We start from the raw sequence: 23,141 nt of genomic DNA, 5'->3' as shown, positions 1-23,141 counted from the left end.
AGAGCCGGACACATTGACACAGGAGCAGAATGAGAGGGTCTCCCTCATGCATTTGTGACAACATCTAATAACTTGGAACCAACAATTAAAACTACACAAACACCTGAAGAGCATCAGCACAGCTTGAGGAAAGGTTTGAAAGTTGTTGTTGCGGTTGATATGAGTCCCATCCACCATGGCTATTTTCCCAAACACCTGGAAAAGAAAAAGAAACATCAGCCAGCCTGTTCTTAAATGCGGACAAACATTCAAGACAAACTAGAGTGCACACCTTCGCAAAGGCCGTGCCGTATCTCGCAACATTAACATGTATCCAACCTGTACTGGGTTCTAACCACCAAGTTGCATGCAGGGTGTCAAACAGGTTATCGTACCTGCATCCCAATTACAGCATAGATGAAGAACAGCATGGCTATCAGGAGTGCAACGTAGGGAAGAGCCTGGGTGGGGAGAAGAGAGAAAAGAGTGAGACACTGGAATCTGCAGAATCTAATTTGAGAACACGGTTTCACCACCAGATCCACTGCTTATCTTGATTAAATCTTGTACAACTAGCCCCGCTATGTCCTCTAATCTAAGTATGATACACAGTTTCTTCAGACCTATATCAGAAAAGCATAAAAAAAACCTAAACTTATAATTACATCTCAGAAAATGTTACCAAATGAATTGTGGTCATACTGGCTAAGAGCAGACTACCCAGCAACCAGTTTGAGAAAGTTAGAGCCTTAAACCTAACTTGTGATCTCTCATCTCATTGGTCCATGACATTACAGATTCAAGAAGGATGTCGCAGTCCTACCTGGAAAGACTTGATGAAGGTCCACAGCAGAGTCCTGATGCCCTCCCCCCTGCTCAGAAGTTTGACCAATCGCATCACTCTGAACAGGCGGAAGAAGGTGATGGAGATGCGAGCGCTGTCCTCCGTGTTCTGAGGTGTGGAGGACGAAGAGAGTGATCAGGAGAGAAAACCGATGCAGTAGCATCCGTACACAGCTCTGTGCCGCTCATTCATTCATGCAGTAAGTCATGCATTTGTTCAATCTTCATGTGTGAGTCTTACAAGCAACCTTAAAGTAGATGAAAATCAGTAAGAAGCCTTCTCACTTGTGATATTTCTGCGATGATAACAACCAACGTGCATGCAGAGTAACTGTGTTACACACACTGCCATGACCAACAGACCCGGAGGACGTACACACAGTACAGTTAACTCTGGATGACTGATTCAAAAACAGGCGACAGACAATCTGCAGTCCAAAGACAAAGTGCACTTGTGTTTTCAGAGTTGATGCAAACATTGAAATGGATCTTTTTATTGTCACGTTGAAATACAATAACACGAGAAACAGTGCACTGACTATATAATGTTGGGAATCTGATCGCATACACTTGGGCAAGCTCTGTTGAAATGAAGAAACAAGACAAAAGACCATACAGTGTTATCTGTCCGTCAGTGTCATGCCATGCACTCAGATAGGTCCAAGTCTCAACAGAAACAAAATTGTCAGATTTAACCATGAAACTGGAGCCAAAATGCAACAAACCAGGTGGATTCAGAACAAGACTTTGACAAACATCGAGAGTTCAATCACAAACCACCACATGATTGAATAAGTTCAATGTTTTCAACAGTGAGCGACAGCGTGACAACAGAAATATCTTAATGCTGAGTGACCATGAGGGGCGTTAATCATGTTCTTACCCCTGGCTCCACTATCACCTTGACGACAGGAATGTCTGCTGACTTGAAACCAAAAGCCTCAGGTTAATCCCAGATGCACAACCCAGCTGTGCACCAGCAACATGTTCACGAGTCATCGTTAGCATTTGATTTATTCACCATGCAATTTAAAATGCTTGTAAGCACCTTCACTTATAAACAACAACACAGCATTAGAAGTTATAGCACGAACAAGAGCAGCATCATCATCATTTTAAAGCCTGTCATGCAAAAGCTTGACCACATGTTCTCAACACTAACACCAGACATGAAGATGCAAGCATTCAGTGCTGAAAGAGAATGTGTTCTGGACCAAAATACTAAATAGTTTAACTGTTGACATTGGAGCCTTCCTAAAGGAAACTGCTGACATCTGTGTTTGAACCACGCAGCCTATCACCAATGAACACCAGGGGGAACCTCGGAATGACCCTGATGTCATTCTCTGCAAACATCGGCATTCGCCCGTAACCATAACCCGTTGCCTCCTGATGCATTGCTGTCCCATCACCCTGTGGTTGTTCATCTCAGTCAAGCGGTGGAATGAGAGCCCCACTGAAGGCAGCTCATCAGAGTCACCATCTCCCGCCACAGACTATCCTAACAACCCTTGCTAGCACCTTTTCATTTCTAGAAAAAAGAATGATTATACCAGCACGCAGCACGCTTTTGGTTATTAGTTCTCCTAATTTTGATTGAAAGCTCAGAGATTTAAGGTTTCTTTCAAGTATACAAATATATGGTGGCTACATGTGTGCAGGAAAAGATATAATTGAGGGAAAAGGATAAACTGAGATGATGGCAGTTACCTTTAAAACAATACGTAAAACATAAATACGCTGGTATTTTCTGAGTTGCAGAACTTTACAGCACTAATTCCAGTGCTGACATGCTCTTGGCAGATGTATACCTGTTTCTCTTCAGGCTTTCTATTTGCATTTTACACCATATGCTAGAGTTTTGTTAATTAATGGTGTACGTGTGTTCTTAACCTCAAACATTCATTCAAAGCAAGAGACTGACCGGACAAACCAACATATTCATATGGACAAGCAACAAGCAACCAGTCAGTGTGAACAGCAGCTGCGAACCAGAATACAGGGTGGCTTGAAGTAGGAGTGCCGCAGATTCAAAGGAGTTACAAGCGAAAACAGACAAAATGATCATATCAGACATTTTTTAAATGATAACTGAGCTGCATTCAAACACAACAGTTCCCAATAAATTTAGAAGCTCTTTTTACTCGTTATTTTATCAATGAATTGAGCAAGTAATACAATTGTGACACAATTAATGTTGAGATTTATTTGTTTTCTTGAAATATATTTTTGATCAATATAATCAAGAGAAAAATATTAAAATGCTGTCCACCTATTGTCTATTCACAACCTGTAGTTTTTAATTACACTAGAGGGGAGTGACCAATTATAGCACCAATAAAAATCACAACACATGTGAAAGTCTCCCTTCATCATTTGTTATTTACTTCTGTTTAGTTCAATAATTATTTAAGATGGAAAGGGTTCTCATAATAAACTTGAATTACATTTGTTAAACGCCATTATCATTTACAGTATCATCAGACTGTGGTTTTATGACCGATGACGGAATTGTGAAGAGCAGTAATTACGCCAAAAAGAGCATTGTGATCTTGAATGCAACTCTGATGACGGGGCAAGGCCCTCTTGCAGAGTAAGCAGTAAGACAGGCTTGTGTGTGTGTGATAAATGACTACTTACATTGATCTCAGTGATGGCAATGTCAACCACGCTACCCACAACAATTAAGGCATCAAACGTGTTCCATGCATCAGCAAAATAGTTCTGCAAGCACCAGCAACAAAAACACAGAAAAGAAGAAGAGAGAGACAAGAGAGCAAGAACGAAAAGGTACAAAAAAATAAGGATTATGAAAGATAGAGAACACAAGTTGTGATTAGATTTAAGAGTGACGTTGTCAAGTCCTTCCTGACTGAGTCTGTGAGAGTATTAACTTAGCCATTCTATATGATTAATTGATTATCTGTCATTAATCTTCCATTTCAAACTTAATGTTCTACTCCCAATGATGCAGTGGCAGGCTTAAAATAATGGCCACCATAGACTTAAAACTGAATTTAACAAGATCTAATCGGTATGTAGCAGGGCTTTCATCTAATTCATGTGTTGGCGCTCATCACACAGGTCGTTGATGGAATTTATTTTCCAGCCAATCGGCATGCATTTTGTCTATGATGCTCATCAACCATGAAGTCCACAACAGATTCAACAGACTTGCTTCAAGAGCAGAAATGGGCTGAAGCCAACCTTTAAAAAATTAAACAAAAATAAAGACAGGGAGGAAAGGAGGAAAGGTGTGAAGGGCAGAAACAACAGAGCAGCAGCAGTGGGACAGCGGAAGGAGGGAATGACAGAGGTGTACATACTAACGTCTTTCTACCTGGCTGAGTATGATGTCGACTACACTGCCAATCACGACCAGGGCATCGAAGACGTTCCAGGCGTCCCCGACATAGCCCTGATTATGGCAGCATGCACAGCCAGCAGGAGGAGCGGGGGGAGGCAGGAGTGGAGGGGGTGCAGGAAGGTATAAGAGGAAGAGAGGTTATGGAAGTGGAGGAATACATGGAAGTGGAGTCATAGCCAGTGGGCAAAGAGCCCAAGAGAAGAGTGTATGAGGGCGGGGTTACAAGGAAAAGTGGAGGGCTTTCAGATAAAAGGTCAAAAACATTAACCTTATTACGGATAGAATATAAAGGGAGATCTAAAAGGAAAAACTATGAACAAGATGATTTCAGGAACTGATGGCAGTTTTGCAATTATTTGTATATGAGGAGAGGAGACTTACTCTGGGTTTGAAGGCGATGAGCTTCAGGATCATCTCCACAGTGAAAACCCCAGTGAAGACCATGTTGAGGATGTCCATGGCATAATTAAACAGATGAGACTGACCATGGTGCTGGAAAGAGACAGGCAGGTAGACTGATCAGAAATATAAAACAATAACACATGTACTTTATTTAAAGTGAATCAGTATTCAGAAATTGCCAGAGTCAATCCTCTGCAATACATTATTAGAAGGTTTATGATACCCATTGTACAAACAAAATGATGAGTAAATAGTTTAATGAAGAAAAACAAACATTCAGTGGTTATATCTTGATGGCTGTTGAGGAAAACAAGAGAACAAATTGTATTCCAATTCTTAGCAAAAGAATTCAGATAACTTTAACTGCATGCAGCATTGCTGAAATCCAAACTAAACCCTTTTGTACGGTCCCAGACACATGCATTAAACTGGTTGAAGGGCACTCACCTGAATGGCCAGACACAAGGTGTTGAGGATGATCAGGACAAACATGACGTACTCAAAGCCTGTAGAGTTGACCACGTACCAGAACTTGTACTGGTAAGGGTTTTTGGGGATGTAGCGCCGCAGAGGACGAGCTTTGAGAGCATATTCCACACACTGACGCTGTGATGGAGACACATAGAGACACAGACTCACCATCAAGAGAAACACGTCTTCTTCTCTAAGAGATACAGTCACCATTTGGACCAATCAGCAGCGAGATCCAGCAGATGTTTTCCACAATCCTTTCATGTTGTTTCATGTGAAGACAGAAGTTTATTTTGAAAATACTGTATGCATGTTAAGAGAAGAAATTAACACCTTTTGTTGGACATTCTATAGGGAAATGCACACAAAAATTACTTTTCATAAGGTATCATGACAACCGTTGCATGAGGATACATTGCAATAATACAAAATTAATAATTTGACATGAACAGATTTTTCCTCCTCAAAAAAATGTTCAATAAAAGCAGCAATACACAACAACATCCTGCACAAACATCAAAAGTCCCGCCTACCTGGTTCTTGTCCAGCTCGCAGTTCTTGTACTCCTTCTCCCCCTGCTCCTGAAAGGTGACAATAACGAAACCGACAAAGATGTTCATCATGAAGAAGGCGATGATGATGATGTAGATGATGAAGAAGATGGAGATCTCGATGCGGTAGTTGTAGATGGGACCCATGTTCTCTCTGTTCGAGTCGATGGCCTTGTAGAGCAGACTGCATGGACATACAAAAGTAAAGATAATGAACAGTTATTGAGAACGAATCTGCTATATCTGCGAATATACTACATAGTGTCCTTAAGACCATTCATACGCACAAAATAAAGACAACATGTCCTTGAAATGAAGAATTTTCATTCAAACAGAGATAAAGGTAAATGAACAGTAAATAAATATTGCCATTATTCTAGATATTTTTAGTCAAATCTGAATTCTATCTCAGGGCCAAAGCAGTACTTACGTGGGCCACCCTTCGAATGTGGAGACAGTAAAAAGAGCCATCATGGCCATGAGGACGTTGTCAAAGTTGAAGTCGCTGTTGTACCAGATCCTCTCCTTCACCATGGGCAGCGCCGTGTCCCCGTTGTTGTAGAGAATGTAGGTGCCTCTGCGATTGAAAGATGAAATATCAACCACATGTACCCACATGCAGATACCCAGAGACTGTCCTGCAGGCCAATGCCCAAAGCTGGAAGCTGATGAATAACACAAAATAAATTAAAAGAACTCACTTGCAGTCGTCTGGACTGGACTTGGCATCATCTGTGCAGCGATAAAATTTCCCCTAAAGCAAGAGAGAAAGTCGGAACTATTATTTGCTTCCAACCTTCCACTTCTGTTCAAACTATATTTGAGCCTGTTGATTTGGTTGTGACCCCATTGCCCTCAATCTCTCTTTCCACATTTTCCCCCGTACCTTGAAGAGCTGCACTCCGATACAAGCGAACATGAACTGCAGCAGCGTGGTGACGATCATGATGTTGCCGATGGTCCTGATGGCCACGAACACACACTGGACCACGTGCTGCAAAGGACACACAGTGTGAGTAGGAATATACAGTACCAGGGACGTGCAGTCAGGGGAGGCAGGTGAGACAGAGCCTCATGTCCTTTCTTTCCATTGAATAGGTGGTGTATTTCACGTGTTATAGCCTGTTTTGTATTTTAATTGAATGAGTATGGTGGCATTGCGATGGCAAATTAAAAGCTCTTTCTCTGAGCCGCTATAAATTGGTGAAATAAAATATGTACCTTACTATGTGTGTGTAAAGAATGCTGATTTGAAATATGAAAAACAAGCACCAGTCAATGTGCAAGCTGCCAATTGAATGGTGATTTAATACTCTATTGGGTTCATATATTTGTAAATCTGACTCTGAGTCAGTGCCTCACCACCCACGAACCACCCTGCACGTCACTGTACAGTACTGTATCATAAGCAAAGGCGCATGCATTCACAATTATATGGACGCACGCCTACAGATGCACACTGCATTGTGTTGCGTTACTGTTATTCTGACCTTCAGTCCCTTGGCTCTGTTGATGGCCCTGAGCGGACGGAGGACTCTCAAAACACGGAGAATCTTCACCACTGAAATAGCAGAGGACCTAAGGAAGAAAACACACACCAGTGGTTTCAGCTGAGCATTGTTAATGGCATGTTTGTCATAGAGTCCTTTCAGCTCAAGTCATGGCAATACTACCACAGCTGCTCAATAATACATTAATAAAAGATTGAATGATACATACTGGATGCCAAAGGAGACCAGAGACACACCAACGACCAGCAGGTCTAAGAGGTTGAAGTAGTTTCTACAAAACGCCCCTTTATGAAGAAACGCTCCGAACGCTGTCATCTGGACAGAGGAGAGACAGCAGTCAAGACCAAAGACAGATCTGCCATCATTCAACAAATTCAAGCAGCTTCAAATTAGGCTGAAATGGAATTGAAATGACTGTTATTACTATTTAAATGATTTGTTAATATCTACAGTGTCAATTTTCAAAAGAACGTGTTGTGAGTACCAAACAGATTTAATGCTCCATTTTCTTCTTTTCATATTGCCTTACATTCACATTGAATTTGCGTCTAAACCATGGGTGTACACAGTTCACAATGCAATGTTATCTGCAGTTTTCCAGTTGATGGTCCTGCATTGAAATTGAGCTCTTATGTTAATTATGTTACGTAATTATTTCACTTAGGGCCAGCACACACAAACAGATTAGTTCTTCTAATATTGTGTAAGTGACAATAGTTTCAAGCAATATGTCTTATATGTTTGCTTCAATATTTAAAAAAACACACACACACACACACACACACACACACACACACACACACACATAAACAGATCATATATGATGCAAAATGGTCAGACAAGACACAGGGAACATTATTCAAAAGCTACTACACTCATTTCCGGTGCAGATTAAGCGAGGGACAAGGCCTTTAATCCTGTCCTGATCGAATTTAAGGCTTAAGCCATAATACATGAGATTCACCTGGTACAGGCATGCAGTGAGCGGAGGGGTGAGCCAGAGGATTTCATTCTAACAGCAAAAATAAGAAATAATGTTCCCGATTTTGTGGATTTCTATAAAGACAATATTTGGGAGTGCATTATGTGTACTGGATGCAATCCGGCAGTGGGATATATAAAGTTCAAGTTCATCTCACCATCGTTCATAATATTTCAAACATAATTATAATTAAAAACAAACATATATATTTAAAATATGGGAATATATTAACAATGATAATGGTTGGTTTCAAAATGCCACCGGTCAAAGTGCCAATCAGGCATATTTTTGTAATCTTCAGAAGGTTAAAAAAGAACAGAAACAACTGTAACATTTGAGCCAAACAAGTAGTTGCACTCTGGAGAGGCGCTAGTCTGTGAACTAGTCGAGGATTAAAAAGGGAAGTGCGCCATAATGGAAAAAGTGACAGACGGACACAAAAACTCTTCACATTAACGGACTGGCGCCATGACAACAGGACAAGCAGGCGCCCATTTCAACCCAAAATGATAGACAAAAATGATAGAGACAAAGATGAGGGGGATGAGGAGGACGTGTGCAGCATGCGTGGACTTGATGGATTGTTGCTGAGGCGGCACAACAGTTTTCATGGTTTACCTTAATAAGGATCTCAAATGTAAACATACTAGTGAAGACATAGTCTGCATAGCCTAGGATCTGAGAAGGCAATCAGAGTGACATACGCACGCAGGGTTACTGAAGCTCTACCCACAAAGCACAACACAGCAAAAAGGCTCATTTACCTTCAACAGGATCTCAACAGTAAAGATTGCGGTGAAAGCATAGTCAAAATAACCAAGTACCTGCAAGAGGCAATGCACAAGTTCAGGTTGTCAACAGCACAAACAGATCCAGTGGGTGGGCATATATATATATATATATATATATATATATATATATATATATATATATATATATATATATATATATATATATATATATATATATAAATAAATAAATAATCACTGTTGGTCACGTGTTGGTTAATACAATTAACTTCTACATTATTTCTATGTTGCTAAGGCAGGTGGTAATATGTAATGTTTTTTCATGTTTCCTTTGGCCTTTTTTCCACAGCAGATTGTTACTGCTAACAATAGAGACGTCTCTGTCCCAATAAGCCGTGACAGTGGGACAGGATGCACAACCCCAGAACCCAGGATGATTTGTATTATTTGCTCCTGTGCTTTTCTGTGTGAATGACATGTATATATATATATATATATACACAATTATCTGATTTAATTTATAGGAATTTAGGATAGGAACATATAAGCATTATGCTTCTGCCTATACCTTTTCAGTCTTTCTTTTTTGTATATTAGATTGTGGCTTTACTTATTCTATTGTATGTAGTGATTTATTGAATAAAACATATACTACAGATACTCCACTGTGGCATGTCGAAATGTGTGCTGTGATTAACTCGGATTGTCAGCTACAGAGAGACAAATAAACTCTCCAAATATGATCAACTTGGGGCAACCAAAGACTACGGTCCGAGTGGCTAGTCCACGTACGATATTGCGAGCAGAGAAGTTGCGTATTGGGTCCTCAGCAGCCAGAGAGATGGAGCTGAGCATGATGAAGACCAGGATCAGGTTGGTGAAGATCTGATGGTTGATCAGCTTATGGCAGAACACACGAAACCTAAAGCGGAGAGAAAACCAAAGAAGGAGATTTGGAGACAGATAATGTACAGTGAGTGTAAAATCAAGGCTGGTCATGTGACACATCTGTGGTTTCTGCTGCTACTGAGATGTTTCTGTGTTTCTGTCACACTGAGCAGGGAGACTAGTTCCTGTGCCTCCGAGTCCATATCGGCACCAAGCGGGTCAGGGACTCACGGGTTAGTGCTGCTGAAGATGAAGAAGGCGCTGCCCACCGGGATGGGCTGAGTCTTTTCTTTGATGCTGAGCTCCGACAGCCTCAGAGGGCGGGGCCCTGACGGGACTTCTGGGAGAACGCCATTATTGTCGTCATCATCACAAGCTAGGAACAAAACTGGAGTTATTTCTAATCCCTCTTCTGATGAAAACGGTCCTTCAGTTGTTTTTGTAGTTTCATTACTGAAGAAATCAAATTCAGTGTATGTCGTTGTTACGGTACATGTGGTCCTAAAAATTAGATCTCCCTCAGAATTAATAAAGAATTTTATTTTATGTTAAATAAAACTGTTCTCAGTACCGCATGAATTTATAGCCTTCCACCTCGCTGAATCTTGTCAGTAGAAAAAGCTGAAATTCGTGGCACAATTCTAACTCAACTGGACTGTACCTCTGATTTGTGTCATTTTATAAACCTCTAGTGACTAGAGGTTTATAAAATGACACAAATCAGTCATCCAATTTAAAGGTGTTGTGATTGACTAGAGTCTAGTCAATCACAACACCTTTAAATTGGATGAATTGATGGATTATTGTGGACACCCCCTCTCAAAGTGTCACTCTTACCTGGAGAGTCGATGGCTGGATATGACTCCTTGTCCTCCTCCAGCAAGGCCTCTGCTGGCAGCTACACACAGTGACCAGGTTTAGCGTCATAAAACTACTCAGATGAAAACTATATATCGATAATGCACTTTAAGACAGAGTCTGTTATGAACACAATGTGCATGATTTATGCAGAGAACTAGAGCCAGTTTCTTTTACCTTGGTCTCTCCATCCTTGACGTCTATGATTTCCACCTTCTTCTTATCAGTGCTAATATCCCTGTGAGAGACGGATCAAACAGGGAGTAACTAACAAAGCAGAAGGCTATTTTTTTTTCTTCTGACAATAGAAAGTGCCTGTAACAAATGTGACAACTGTCTACACAAACGATCAGACAGAAAATGGCAACAGAAATTAAAATGTGAATTATTTAAGTGTTCTAAGCTGTACTTGACACTATTCTTCCTCTTCTTGGCCTCCTCTTCCTCCTTCTGTGCTGTGTTGAGGCTCTCCGCGTCTGCCAGGTTGTCAACGGCGATGGCCAAGAAGACATTTAGCAGGATGTCTGGTCATGTGACTTAAGAAGAAAACACTGAGGCGCATGAAAGACGCACCTGGGCTTTAAGAATATGGAGACGACAATTTCTCACACAAGCAAGCGTGAAAATGGATGAGTGAGTGTGTGTGTGTGTGTGTGTGTGTGTGTGTGTGTGTGTGTTCAGAAGGATACAGTTTCCACAGATGAAGAGGATGATGAAGTAAATGCAAACCACCATTCCAGAGGAGGCCGGACCGCCGTACGCCATGATACCATCATACATCACCGTGTTCCAGTCTTCTCCTGTCAAGATCTGGACAGCACGATACACAGCGGGAGTGAGAAGGTGACTCAGATCGACAGATAGACAATAATGTGAATCCTGAACACCGTTATAATTCTTGCAAATCGTATCCGAATGAAGTGAACAAGGCCGAACGCTCACCTGGAACACAGTGAGCAGAGCCTGGGGGAAGTTATCAAACGTGCTCCTTTTGGTCACGGTCTCGTCAAAGTTGAACTTGCCCCCAAAGAGCTGCATGCCAAGCAGGGAGAAAATAATGATGAAGAGGAAGAGCAGCAGCAGCAGGGAGGCGATGGACTTCATGGAGTTGAGCAGAGAGGCCACCAGGTTACTAAGAGATGCCCAATGACTGGAGAAGAAGAAGAAGTTTAAAACAAGTTAACGGAAGGATAGACGTACAGAATGCCAAACACAAGGTGTAATGAGGCGAACATGTAGTGATGATCATATTGGTAAGACAAGACATGAACCCAACATTTTCCTGCGTATTGACTAGGCTGTTGTCATGTTTTAGTTGCTCACCGTGTAACCTTGAAGATCCTAAGGAGTCGTACGCAGCGGAAAACGGAGATGCCCAGCGGAGACATGAAGGCCAGCTCCACCAGGATGGTCTCTACGATGCCACCGCACACCACGAAACAGTCAAAGCGGTTAAACAGGGACACGAAGTACGCCTGCAGCCCCAGACTGTACATCTTCACGAGCATCTCCATGGTGAACATTGCCAAGAGAACTTTGTTGGCTACGTCTGGAGAGAAGAGGGCTTACTTCAACAGCAAATCATTGAAAATGTCACAGTTGAACAAAGTCAAGAAAGAACTGACGGGAATACATGCTTTACAAAACCTGAATAGAACAGAATAGAGCAAGACAAGATACCCTGTACTTTGGTGAGCCAGTCCGGCTGGTTGTAGTGCTCAGAGGCAATGGTGAGGGTGTTGAGGAACACCAAGATGATGACCAGCCAGTAAAATGTCACAGACTTCACGGCTGCTCGACACTTTCTGCGGCAGAAACGGTTCCACCGTCGAGACTGACGACTGACAGACAAATAGTTCATCAATCAGCAGGGCATGTGAGGCCAAATGAGTTCAAACCTGTTTTTCTTTAGTGGAGAATTATATTGAATCTAACTAATTTTGTAATGAACGGTTCTGACTTATTGTGTATGCATTTGATATTGTTTTCTCACATATACATGAAATAACATGAAAGCACAAGATCACTGTAGAATATGAATTATAAAGAAGACCGGGTGGATGTTAGGTGAGTAAACAAGGGAAAAAACACAATGATGAAACATCAGGATAAAGACCGATTGGTCAGATATAAAACATGACAGACATTTGGGATCTGAGCAATTCAAGTACGAGGTAAGAATGACTCATGCAAGATGAGTTGAATCCAATAAATGAATGAAGAAGACGTCAACCATGCAGTCATACAGTACCAATGTACTAACCTGAACTTTGACTTAGTAATTTTTTGACTGCGGAGGATAAAGGATGAGGCAACTTTAAATAAAAGGGCTACATGTGTAAACGTGCACTCTGCAGTTTCAATATGTACAATAGCTGTTGTGTCCATTGACTGTCTTTTATTAACCTATTTTTATTGGCTCGTCATAGCAACAATACTGTATTTCACACTCACCATAGCGGACCACAGCAGGGGGACTTGTTTTCCTCTCCGTTGTGATTTTCTGTGTTTGCCGACTCTGTCTCACTGGGCATGCTCGCTGTGGTATCACACACACACATACACACACACACACACACACACACACACACACACACACACACACACACACACACACACACACACAAACACACACATAGACAAGAACAAATAAGGTGAGACCATAAGGTGCCAAGGTAACAAAGAGGTTTAGGACATAAAGTGCCCATAAAGTGCCCTGAAGGAAACAGGTTTCAACAATAAAATTCAAATTACTCGATTTTCCTATTGACACGCATGCACTTTTGGTTTGGCTTGGTTCCTTTCTGAAAAGAACAATTCTCTCATTTAGAATTATATTCAAACAAAACTGTTAAAAGACTCAACTGAAAAAGGTTACTTCACTTTACATTAAACTGCTGAAAAGATATTAGCTGAAATTGTATCTGTCCTTCATGTTTCACAAAGCTCTTAGGTCAAGCCAAACCCAGAAAAAACAAATGCAGGTGTAAATAGTAAAGGCTGGGTGACTCCTCAGAGTTTGGCATTAATTAATAATTCAGCAAGTGTTTTCTAAATTACAGAGTATTATCATTCTCAAAGAAAAAGTTTGACGACATCCAAAAATGATGAATTCTAAGGTTCCTGCATAGATGAAGTCACAGTGAGTACATGCTGCCAGACCTGAGTCAAATTAGACTTTGTCAATCATTTTTAAACCATTTATTGATTGGAACTATCAGAACATAAATATTGTTACTCTTATAAAATAGTTGAATTGTTAAATGTTGAATATATTTTAGTACTGACTGCATTGTCCAGCTGATTAATTTGATCAGACTATTTGGTCCAGGTCTGTATGCTGCAACACGTAGTTACATAGTCACAGGGTTACAGTATATTGGAAATCATATATACTGTACATGCATAACATATTGTCTTTATAAATGACAAATGAAAGGAAAATTATGATGATTGGATGAGAGATCTGTACACAAATAATTCTGTTTACTTCAGACCCAAAATATAGTTAACATGAGATTAACTGAAAACATTATTATTATGTTTTACTATACATTACAAGGGTTTTCAGTAAGCAATATTTAAACTGATACTAACAAAATGTTGCTGAGAAAAAGATTAAGAAGCCTAAACATCTCATTTCACACAAAATGTGCATCCTTTACATAAGACTTTGACCATGAAATGCATTATTCATTCAAAGTCATAGTTTCTTATATCAGGACTCTCATTTATGTCGTAACAGAGAAGTACATTCAAATTTAATTTGAAAAGCATTGTTTTTACTGTATCTTTGAACACTTGAAAGTGCTAATGCTAAACATAACACAAGTTCACATCATGTTTAAGATGAATGGCGATCTCTCTTGTGTGAGCGTGTTGTTCGTAACATTCGCGCCATCGTTCCTTAAAATGAAAGCGCCATTTCCCATAACTTGCTATTCGGTACACATCCCCCTCCACTGTGACATGGAGGCTGGAGCACATTTCCCCTCCATCAACTTATCATCTGTTGTACAACACAAAGTGTGTACATTTCGCTAGAAAGGTTTTATGTGCCACTCGTGGACAATGAGAAGCAAAGTTTAAAGGAGGTATTGATAATTGATAATGAGGTGCATGTGCTCCACGAAATGGATTTGCTTAAGATGAGGATGGCAAGGATTAGACACTGATTAATGCGACAAAGGGCATGCAAACACAAAAGTACAAACAAAAGCAGAAGCAAAGCACATGCAAGCATGAACTGTTCCTTTATGAACATGCACCAAAAGACGCACGCTCCCAGACACACAAACGCATTTACCATGTGTCTCTGTGGACTGAGTGAACCAGCCAAACTTTCCTTTCTTCTTCTGAGTGAGGTCAGCCAGCGTGACCCCTTGGTATTATCAACATGCAGTTCACACAGCCAGACAGCAGAGGAAGCAGTGAGTCAGTACGCGGCAGAACAAGAGGGAGAGGAATGTACAACAGAAGACGGCTGCAATACAAACTACAGCACAGACACAAAATTCCCCTCGGTTGGGTATAATTGGATTTCTGGACAAACTAACAATGAATACAATATTAGACTAGAAAGGATTATCAGTAAACACAACTTCAGAAAGAAAATATAGAAAGCAAAGAAGAAAAAAACTGCTTGCAAGAAGAGGAGAAGATATGAAGACAGAAAAGGCAGAAAAGGGAGAAAGAGGGAATAAACTATGTTAGCAGCAATCTACAGACGTTTTCTTTTACAAGGCACACAGTCGCTGCGGGAGTTAAGGAGAGAAAGTTAGTGTGTGGCCTCGGGTGTCTACAGCAGCAGCAGCAGCAGCAGAGGTAGAAGCAGAGCAATTACTGGAGGATGTAAAAACGGACAGGTACATATGTACTGACCGCACTGTGAATGGTTTAAAGGCACTGGAGCAGGGTGGCAAAACCTGTCACCCACGTTACCCACAATGCAACTCTACCACCAACAATTGGGTCTGAGAGTCATGAGTATTATGTTATAAGTTGCTAATGTAGCCTCAAGACGCTAGCCACCATCCATACAACATATATTTGTGAAAAAAAAGGCAATTATTGACCTTTGACATAAAATTTCAGCAAACATCAATCAGTAGGAAACTGAAAAGCCTGAGAGGCAAATACTCATTATCGTCACCACTTTGAAAGAAGTCAATGACGATGAGGTTAAAGATAAATGTGTAAGTCATTTCAGCAGCTGCAAACCTAGACACAGACTTAAAGAGAGAAACAGAGAGCAAACTATGCAAGAAAAAGTTATTCTGAGCATCATGATTGAATAAAGCAATTTTTTCTACATTTTCTTAGTAAGTTATTAATGATGTCCTTGTGAATTGGATACATCAAGCATTGGGAGAACTGGTCATCTCAGAAGGCAGCTATGTAAATGATCCACTTTTCTTCATCATTCTATCTTTTATGTAATTGATGGGTGACAGGGACATTTAAAGAGAGAACTGCATGGCTGCACTCTCCTGCACTCGCACAGTGCACCAGGAAGGTCGTCCCCAACACATGAAAACTCCTCGTAAATATGGTGCTCTGGATTTGAGGGATTGTAGCCGTATAGAAAAAGTAAACTAATGAACTAAACTCAACAACAAGGGTAAAATGTGATATTTGCAAAACACACAATTTAAAAATTGGGATGAATTTTGACGAAGTGAAAACTCTGCTGAGTGCATCACAGAACCCGCTGCTCTGGTGTGTTTGGATAACAGCTAGCAGGACTATCAGTGCACACACTGCTGCACCGATCCGCCACTCAGTCAATTTAATCAAATTACTGAAGTCAATCCTCATTTCAACTGTAAAGACAAATAACTTGTCTGCAGCAACCCCCTTCAATTTATTGTCCCAGTCAAAAGACGAGTCAGAAAGGCTCGCCTGAATGGACTATCGGGTTATTTAAATACTGTACTAGATGCTTTTTTACCTTAAAAATCTACACAGGGTACAAACATTCTGTCCCCACAATAAGCCTCCTCCAGATCAGAATAAGCAATATTTTATTTCTCATACATACACACACACACACGAAACCAAACGTCCACAGTTATTGCTGTGTTGTCATGGCAACTGAACACACAAGGCCACACCGTAGAATAGACACTGCTGTCGCCCACTTTCTTTGTGCTACCTCAGAGGTCGCCACCATGGCTGATGTCACAGTTTTCTCTGTAACTGTTACGCCATCCCGAAGAGAGTTTTCCTTTTAGAATCCAGTGGGTAGCACATGTGGTTGTGTTTCAACATAAAGGCCCTAACTGGCCAGCAGGAAGTATATATTTATATTGTTGACCTAATTAATGAAAGTAATACAAAATGTAAAGGCATTATAACATAGCAAAACAACACAAAGTACAGTTTTAGGTTTGCTTCACTCAATAACAACTAATTTACGCAGACGAAGAGTCAGATTGCGTCTCATTTTGGTGCAATAACTGTTTAATAACTGGATTGATTCCTTATTGTATAAATGGCCTGTTTTACCAAATGGCACAACCTGGAGAAAGATATATCGTATTAAATGCATCGTTGTATGGTTACATTCATGTGTAGTCTACAATCTAGCGGAGCCAGAGCAGTGTGTCCCAGATACATAGAACAATTCCTTTATGATACATGAAAGGCAAAGCATCGGGGAGTTTGTCCAAGTGGAACAACAACAGAAGGATGAGTAATGGTTTTCCCTGCTCACCTGCCTCCTTTCACTATCAATGAGAATAAGAGACATGCAACATTATTTAAAGGCAGAAGGGCTTAAGGCTTGGCTTAACTCTCTGTTCTGTTTGCATTTTTCAGAGGTACAAAATTGATTAAATTCAGCAAACTCACGGTTACGCTTGCCCTCCTCGTCCCCCTCCTCCTCATTCTCAGGGTCAATGTCCTCCGCCTGGGTGATCCAGTCCAGGTAGCCCTTCAGGTCTTCCTCTAACTGCTGCTTCTCACGTAGCTTCTGGAAATCTCCCCGAGCCTTGGCCTTCTCTCGTTCTTTGGAAAACTCTCTGGACAGGGCAGAGCATAACGATTGTCGAACCTGATTCAGATGATACTGTACTGGATCAGAACAAAACCCCATTTTCTAAACCTGCTTATCCTGTTCAGGATAATCAAATGGCTTCTTATATCTTTAAAATAATAGCGCATTGAACGATTGCATAGAGCGTCTGAAAAAGTTTGAAACCTTAAAAGCCCTTAGTTACTGAAAAGGGAGAATACAAAACACACTCTCTTGTCTTGTGCACAGTACAAAACAAACAAAAGCCCCTCAACACCTACCCGCTCAACACACCCAAAACCAAGTTGAGAACAAAGAAGGATCCAAAGATGACCAGACTGACGAAGTAGACCCAGGGCAGCTCAAAGCCCATTGCATCGTTCATCTGAATAGAAACACAAAGTAGAGAAGGAGAAATATTAGACGTGGTTTATTTATATGTTTTGGTTTATAATTGTGCAGACATTCTCTTCTTTTTTTAATGTTTTTTGTATTCTAAAATTGCAATTAATTCTTGTTTTATAAAAAATGTTGTAGAACAAATCTCTCTTTCTCATAAATATACAAAGACCAGCATAATTCTACCAAATGTAGTTTAGTTTGACAGCAGTATTAATGTCTGGCTAATGAGCGGGCATGATGGAGCGTGTTGGCTGTTTTCCGCAGCTTGTGCAGAGGCAGTGTAAAGTCCATAATGTCCTTCAGAGGGAAAGAGATCTACAGTACAGAGAGCTACAACTAAAGGTGGAGCAGGAACTGTGACCACTAGAGGGCACCACCTGAGAGACGAGTGGAGGAGGTATGATGACTTGTCTTTTAGTAATAAGGAGGTGGTACCTCACTACAGAGCTAAAGTGTCTTTTAATCCAGCTGTTTGGCAAAGAGGAAATATATAGTTGACGTTTGTACATTTTTAACCACATAACTGGTTTTTTACACAGTCCTAATAACCTCAACACGCTTGACACTTAACTTTTCTTTGTCCCGCACATGCATGCAATTCTACTGAAACACTCCCAAACACACACCAGCTGGCATGGAAGACACAACTCAATGCTACAACTCTGCCTCCAGCAACAGCACAATACAGCCAAGATATTGAATGGATTTCTGTAGTAAAGGCCAGAGGTCTCTCTGTCTATCCATCCAGCTATACTTCTTTACGGTTTGTCTCCTTCTTTCAGCACCTTAACAGCAGTATTAACATTGGTATTGCCATGGTAACACATACAGAAGTAAAGAGTCTGCGAGGGAGAGAGAAAGGACGATACACTGAGGTTCATTATTTCATGGATGAGGGTCTCCATTAATAACAGGATGTGGGTGGATTCAGATTAAAACAAAGTCTGAGTTGGGCTTCAATGCTGAGTGTTTTGGCTAATTAAAAGCTTTTGTTAATTTTTTGTTTATGAGAAGCTGAAGGTTTTGAAGTGAGCCTGGGCTTTTTTTTTATGTTGTCATCAACTAAAAGAAGGGCAATAGCTTAGGCTACAGCTCTCAATGAGGACTGCTTTGTATATGAACGTGAATATGGCAGGAGACAGAAACTGAATGTTTTTTTAAATATACTGTATGTATTTTATATATTGCTGGCCTCAATGATCCTTGATCCTTGTTGTTGATGTTCCTTGTAGACTGCAGATCTTCAGCTAAACCTTGAAATTTCTCATCATACATCGTTATTATAATTATGTTTGACACAACCCTTTTGCATATCATCTTAATTGTTGTCCATGTTACATAACAAATTATACATAATAATGAAATGGTAATGTCTTATGTAAAGCACTTGTTGAAAGAGGCTGTACAAAAAGACTTGCCTTGCATAATCAATGCACATCACCATCATCATGTCACATTTATGTCACTTATTTCATAACTTCAATACATTGGAATATCAGTTAAAATATAGTCTTATATAATTTTCAATATCCTTTCTAACAAATAAAGCAAATCTAATAATAATAATCCTTGTTTTCATCTTTAACCTTAAAAATGCCCATGATGAAACATAGTTTTAAAACATGCCGGAACACTAACAGTATTTGACCAGGTTTTTTCAAAATCAAAGATCTCAAAAGTGACACACGTGGATTATGAACTCAAATTATGGCTCCATTTCAGCTTCATCAGAGTCTTGATGCATAGTGCAGATTACCCAGTAGAGAACGTCGGTCCAGCCCTCCATGGTGATGCACTGGAACACAGTGAGCATGGCAAACAAAAAGTTGTCGAAGTTGGTGATGCCGTTGTTGGGGCCTTGCCAGCCCTCTTTGCAGGACGTACCGTTGAGCAGGCAATGGCGGCCGTGCCCTGAGACCGCACACGGCGTGGCCTCTTCTTCCGCCAGAGCACCTGGAGGCACAGAGTCAGACCGATGGATCAACAAATGCACAGAAGTTTTGCTCGCGCATAATGAAGGCAAACAACAAAAACGAAGCCTTCTGTTTAAAATGACACCTTTTTCTATTCTTAAATCTCACTTTTTACTGAATATGTTTTACAGCACTGCCATTGTAAAACTGGTCTTAATCATACTATTTTATCATCTCCTTTCATTGGTTATCCTCCACATTGTCTTAGCCTCCTACTACCATTTAATTCTTTTGACTATATTCATTTGTCAAAATTGCGCTTTACTTTTCTCCTGCTCCCTTTATCTCATGTCCTGTAAGACCATTTTCCTTTGATTTTTCTGGAAAAAACTTCAGATTAATTATGATCATTATAATTGTAATAATTACTCTATAAAGAGAGAATAAAACCCAGTTATTTAAGCGTATCACAGTCAGCCCAGACCACACAGATCAGCAGTTCATATATAAAGTCCTCTAGGTTATGAAATCTTCTGTCATCATGCAATCATTACATAACCATTACAGACACACATGCATAGTCAATGAGCCCACAACATGTTCAACTTCCCCTCCTTGCTTTTACACACACAGATCCACACTTGTTTTGTAGTGGACACGTGTCCACCCTCCGCATGAAGACCACAAGTGACAGACAGTAAGTGCCTTGCTCACAGCAAAGAGAGCAGACACGAGGGGGGATTAAAGGGAGCGTCCATCTCGCTCAGTCATGAACTCGCAACTGAAGTCTGCGTTGCTTCTCCTGACGTCCACAAGCAAACACATCAAAACGGATCAAAGCGAGGAAGTGAGGGAGAGCAGGAGAAAGGTGTGTAAGAGAGAGGGGCAAACGGAGAGTGATCCGCCATGTTGCATTTCTATATGGCCCACAAATCTCTGTGATTTAAACAGCCACACGTGTGTGTGTGTGCGTGTGTGTGTGTGTGTGTGTGTGTGTGTGTGTGTGTGTGTGTGTGTGTGTGTGTACTGTATTAACACTATATACATGTGAATGTTAAAGATGAATTTGACTGATAGCATTATTTATTTAGAATGTTTGATAGATATCGCGATATTATCGTGATCGTGATTTCTTTTGCCCACGATAATCACATGGTGAAATATCTGATAGTGTAAAAGCCCTCGTTTGAAGCAATGCTAGAGTAAAGGTCAAGCCTGTTTACATAATAAGCAGATATTAGTCATCAAATCACTGGCTTTAATCCACCCATCTGTTGTTCTGTCCTGCTTTCAGCAGCTTGCCACCATACAGTCAAGGAACATGTGTCCATTCATTCACAGGGATTAACTCCTGTATAGATGAGACGCATCCTCCTGGTCATACTGAGGTTGGACGTGGGACTCCGTTAAAAAAGGATTTAAAGGATAGAAAATTGAATAAATTGCATGAAATTCACAAGGTCTCATGGCTTAAAAAGCTGACACGACAAAATCAAATTAAACCAAAAACATTCAGAGAAAACCGGGAGGAACTACCATACCTGTGTTTATCACGTAGCATGTTGCATGCATTTTGCCTATGAAGAGCTCCAGCCCGATGATGGCGTAGATGATAATGACAAAGAGGACCAGCAGAGCGATGTGAAGCAGGGGAACCATGGCTTTAATAATGGAGTTTAAAACCACCTGTAAACCTGCAAAGGGAGCACATGACAGAAATATTAATGTTGACATGTACCCAGGAGTTCCTAAATTTAAAGTGCCATCCATATGAGAAAAGCAGCAACAGCATATGTGTTCCTTATTTTATTTAATGAACTAACCTTGAAAATGTGTTTATGTCACCAAGAACATACATCTATGCTACCAAGCTCTGAAAAGTAGTCTTAATCTAAATATGTATATGTTGTGTACATTAGAGCAGAAGCAGAATACCACTAGCTCAAACTAAAAGACCAGAATGGTTCATCTGGTTTGGTTTTTAATAAACTGCCATTCTCCTCTCCAGAAAACAGTCGTCAACATACAATTATAATTATTACTGACTGTTGTCTCAAGTCAACTGTTTTCACAAATGATATGCAGAAAAGCAAACAGCCACATACACACACAAAGCTATCAGTCGTTGTAAAGGCATAGCATTATCCTCATGATATCACCGAATCCACATAAAAGCCAACACACCGGCCTCTATGGCTTCAGCAAACAAGCCGAAATATCACATTTTAATTAAACTGAACATACCAGACAACAGAGACAAATGTTAAACCAGATTAGAACTGAAAATGTCGTCGAAGCTCAGTTCATCCTTCCTGGAGGTCCTTTCCTTCCTGAGACTGGATAATGCATTGCTATGGCAACTCAAAGAACGCAGATACATTAGGGCAACTTCATATTCAGGTCAAATATGAGGTGGACTGAAATAGTGAAGGACGCCATATCTCCTGATCTTTTCTTTGCAGGAAGGAAAGTTTTCTTTTTAAATATTTCAGGAGATTGGAGAACATTTGATTCAATTGCACTATATTGGCTCGAGCTGAGACTATACTGTATAGTATATTATACTATTGGAATGCTGTTAGTTAACGTAACCTTTAAGCCCTCACCCTAACCTCTAATCCTATTTATTGTTTGAGTTGTGTTTAGAGGTTGTACATGTACATATTATTGTAGCTCTAATTTGATACCTAACATGTTTTTTTATTTTTTATTTATACCATTTTTCTTTTCTTGAGTTGTACCTTGTGACCTGATATAAAAGAGTCTCCATTTTTTAGTTACTGTTCGTTATCAACGGCAGTCTAAATTTTGACAATACAATACAATGTGACCACAGACTATATCAGACTGTGGCCAGTCAGTGGAGCTCAATGTATAAAGGATAGCACACATAGCGCTCCACTCTACCAAGTGAGTCAAGTTGCACCAGAGTTGCACAATTATTATTGGGGATTTATTTTCAGTTTGTTTCGCCCATTTCTAAACTGCATTGAAAGTTGTTTTTAACCAAGTAAAATCTAGCAAGACTTTATGGTAAAGGGGCCAACGTACTGCTACTGAATAAATATGCAGCTCAATGCAGAGCAGAGCAGAATAAAATTATGTATTGACATTGTGTTTATTTGAGAAACTAGACCACGAAGATTTGGAACAGCACTCAGATAAGTCATCATATGTTATTGCAATGACTGCTTTTAGATTTAACGGATA

At 40.3% G+C, this 23,141-nt stretch overlaps 1 protein-coding gene across 1 annotated transcript in view; it reads right to left on the bottom strand.

Annotated features, from left to right (window-relative positions):
* Positions 1-23,141, bottom strand: part of cacna1db (calcium channel, voltage-dependent, L type, alpha 1D subunit, b) — a gene marked incomplete at both ends in the record, with an annotated part of 76,073 nt that overhangs the window by 12,147 nt on the left and 40,785 nt on the right. The window contains 32 exons of the mRNA XM_079225919.1: positions 104-195; positions 375-440; positions 803-931; positions 1,706-1,747; positions 3,463-3,546; positions 4,163-4,240; positions 4,571-4,681; positions 5,039-5,197; positions 5,596-5,797; positions 6,044-6,190; positions 6,315-6,367; positions 6,500-6,607; positions 7,104-7,191; positions 7,333-7,439; positions 8,725-8,784; positions 8,871-8,930; positions 9,648-9,777; positions 9,975-10,119; positions 10,581-10,641; positions 10,779-10,839; positions 11,011-11,125; positions 11,291-11,411; positions 11,544-11,751; positions 11,925-12,150; positions 12,282-12,442; positions 12,865-12,891; positions 13,056-13,140; positions 14,908-14,982; positions 17,454-17,623; positions 17,898-18,001; positions 19,775-19,971; positions 21,473-21,625. Of these exons, the coding sequence (XP_079082045.1) occupies positions 104-195; positions 375-440; positions 803-931; positions 1,706-1,747; positions 3,463-3,546; positions 4,163-4,240; positions 4,571-4,681; positions 5,039-5,197; positions 5,596-5,797; positions 6,044-6,190; positions 6,315-6,367; positions 6,500-6,607; positions 7,104-7,191; positions 7,333-7,439; positions 8,725-8,784; positions 8,871-8,930; positions 9,648-9,777; positions 9,975-10,119; positions 10,581-10,641; positions 10,779-10,839; positions 11,011-11,125; positions 11,291-11,411; positions 11,544-11,751; positions 11,925-12,150; positions 12,282-12,442; positions 12,865-12,891; positions 13,056-13,140; positions 14,908-14,982; positions 17,454-17,623; positions 17,898-18,001; positions 19,775-19,971; positions 21,473-21,625 (3,625 nt within the window). The remainder of the gene's footprint in view (positions 1-103; positions 196-374; positions 441-802; positions 932-1,705; positions 1,748-3,462; positions 3,547-4,162; positions 4,241-4,570; positions 4,682-5,038; positions 5,198-5,595; positions 5,798-6,043; positions 6,191-6,314; positions 6,368-6,499; positions 6,608-7,103; positions 7,192-7,332; positions 7,440-8,724; positions 8,785-8,870; positions 8,931-9,647; positions 9,778-9,974; positions 10,120-10,580; positions 10,642-10,778; positions 10,840-11,010; positions 11,126-11,290; positions 11,412-11,543; positions 11,752-11,924; positions 12,151-12,281; positions 12,443-12,864; positions 12,892-13,055; positions 13,141-14,907; positions 14,983-17,453; positions 17,624-17,897; positions 18,002-19,774; positions 19,972-21,472; positions 21,626-23,141) is intronic.

The sequence above is a fragment of the Taurulus bubalis genome (genome assembly GCF_910589615.1).
Source record: "Taurulus bubalis genome assembly, chromosome: 11".
In the NCBI taxonomy this organism is placed as follows: Eukaryota; Metazoa; Chordata; class Actinopteri; order Perciformes; family Cottidae; genus Taurulus; species Taurulus bubalis.
The sequence above is the reverse complement of the archived record's forward strand: the minus strand, read 5'-3'. Positions and strand labels throughout refer to the sequence as shown.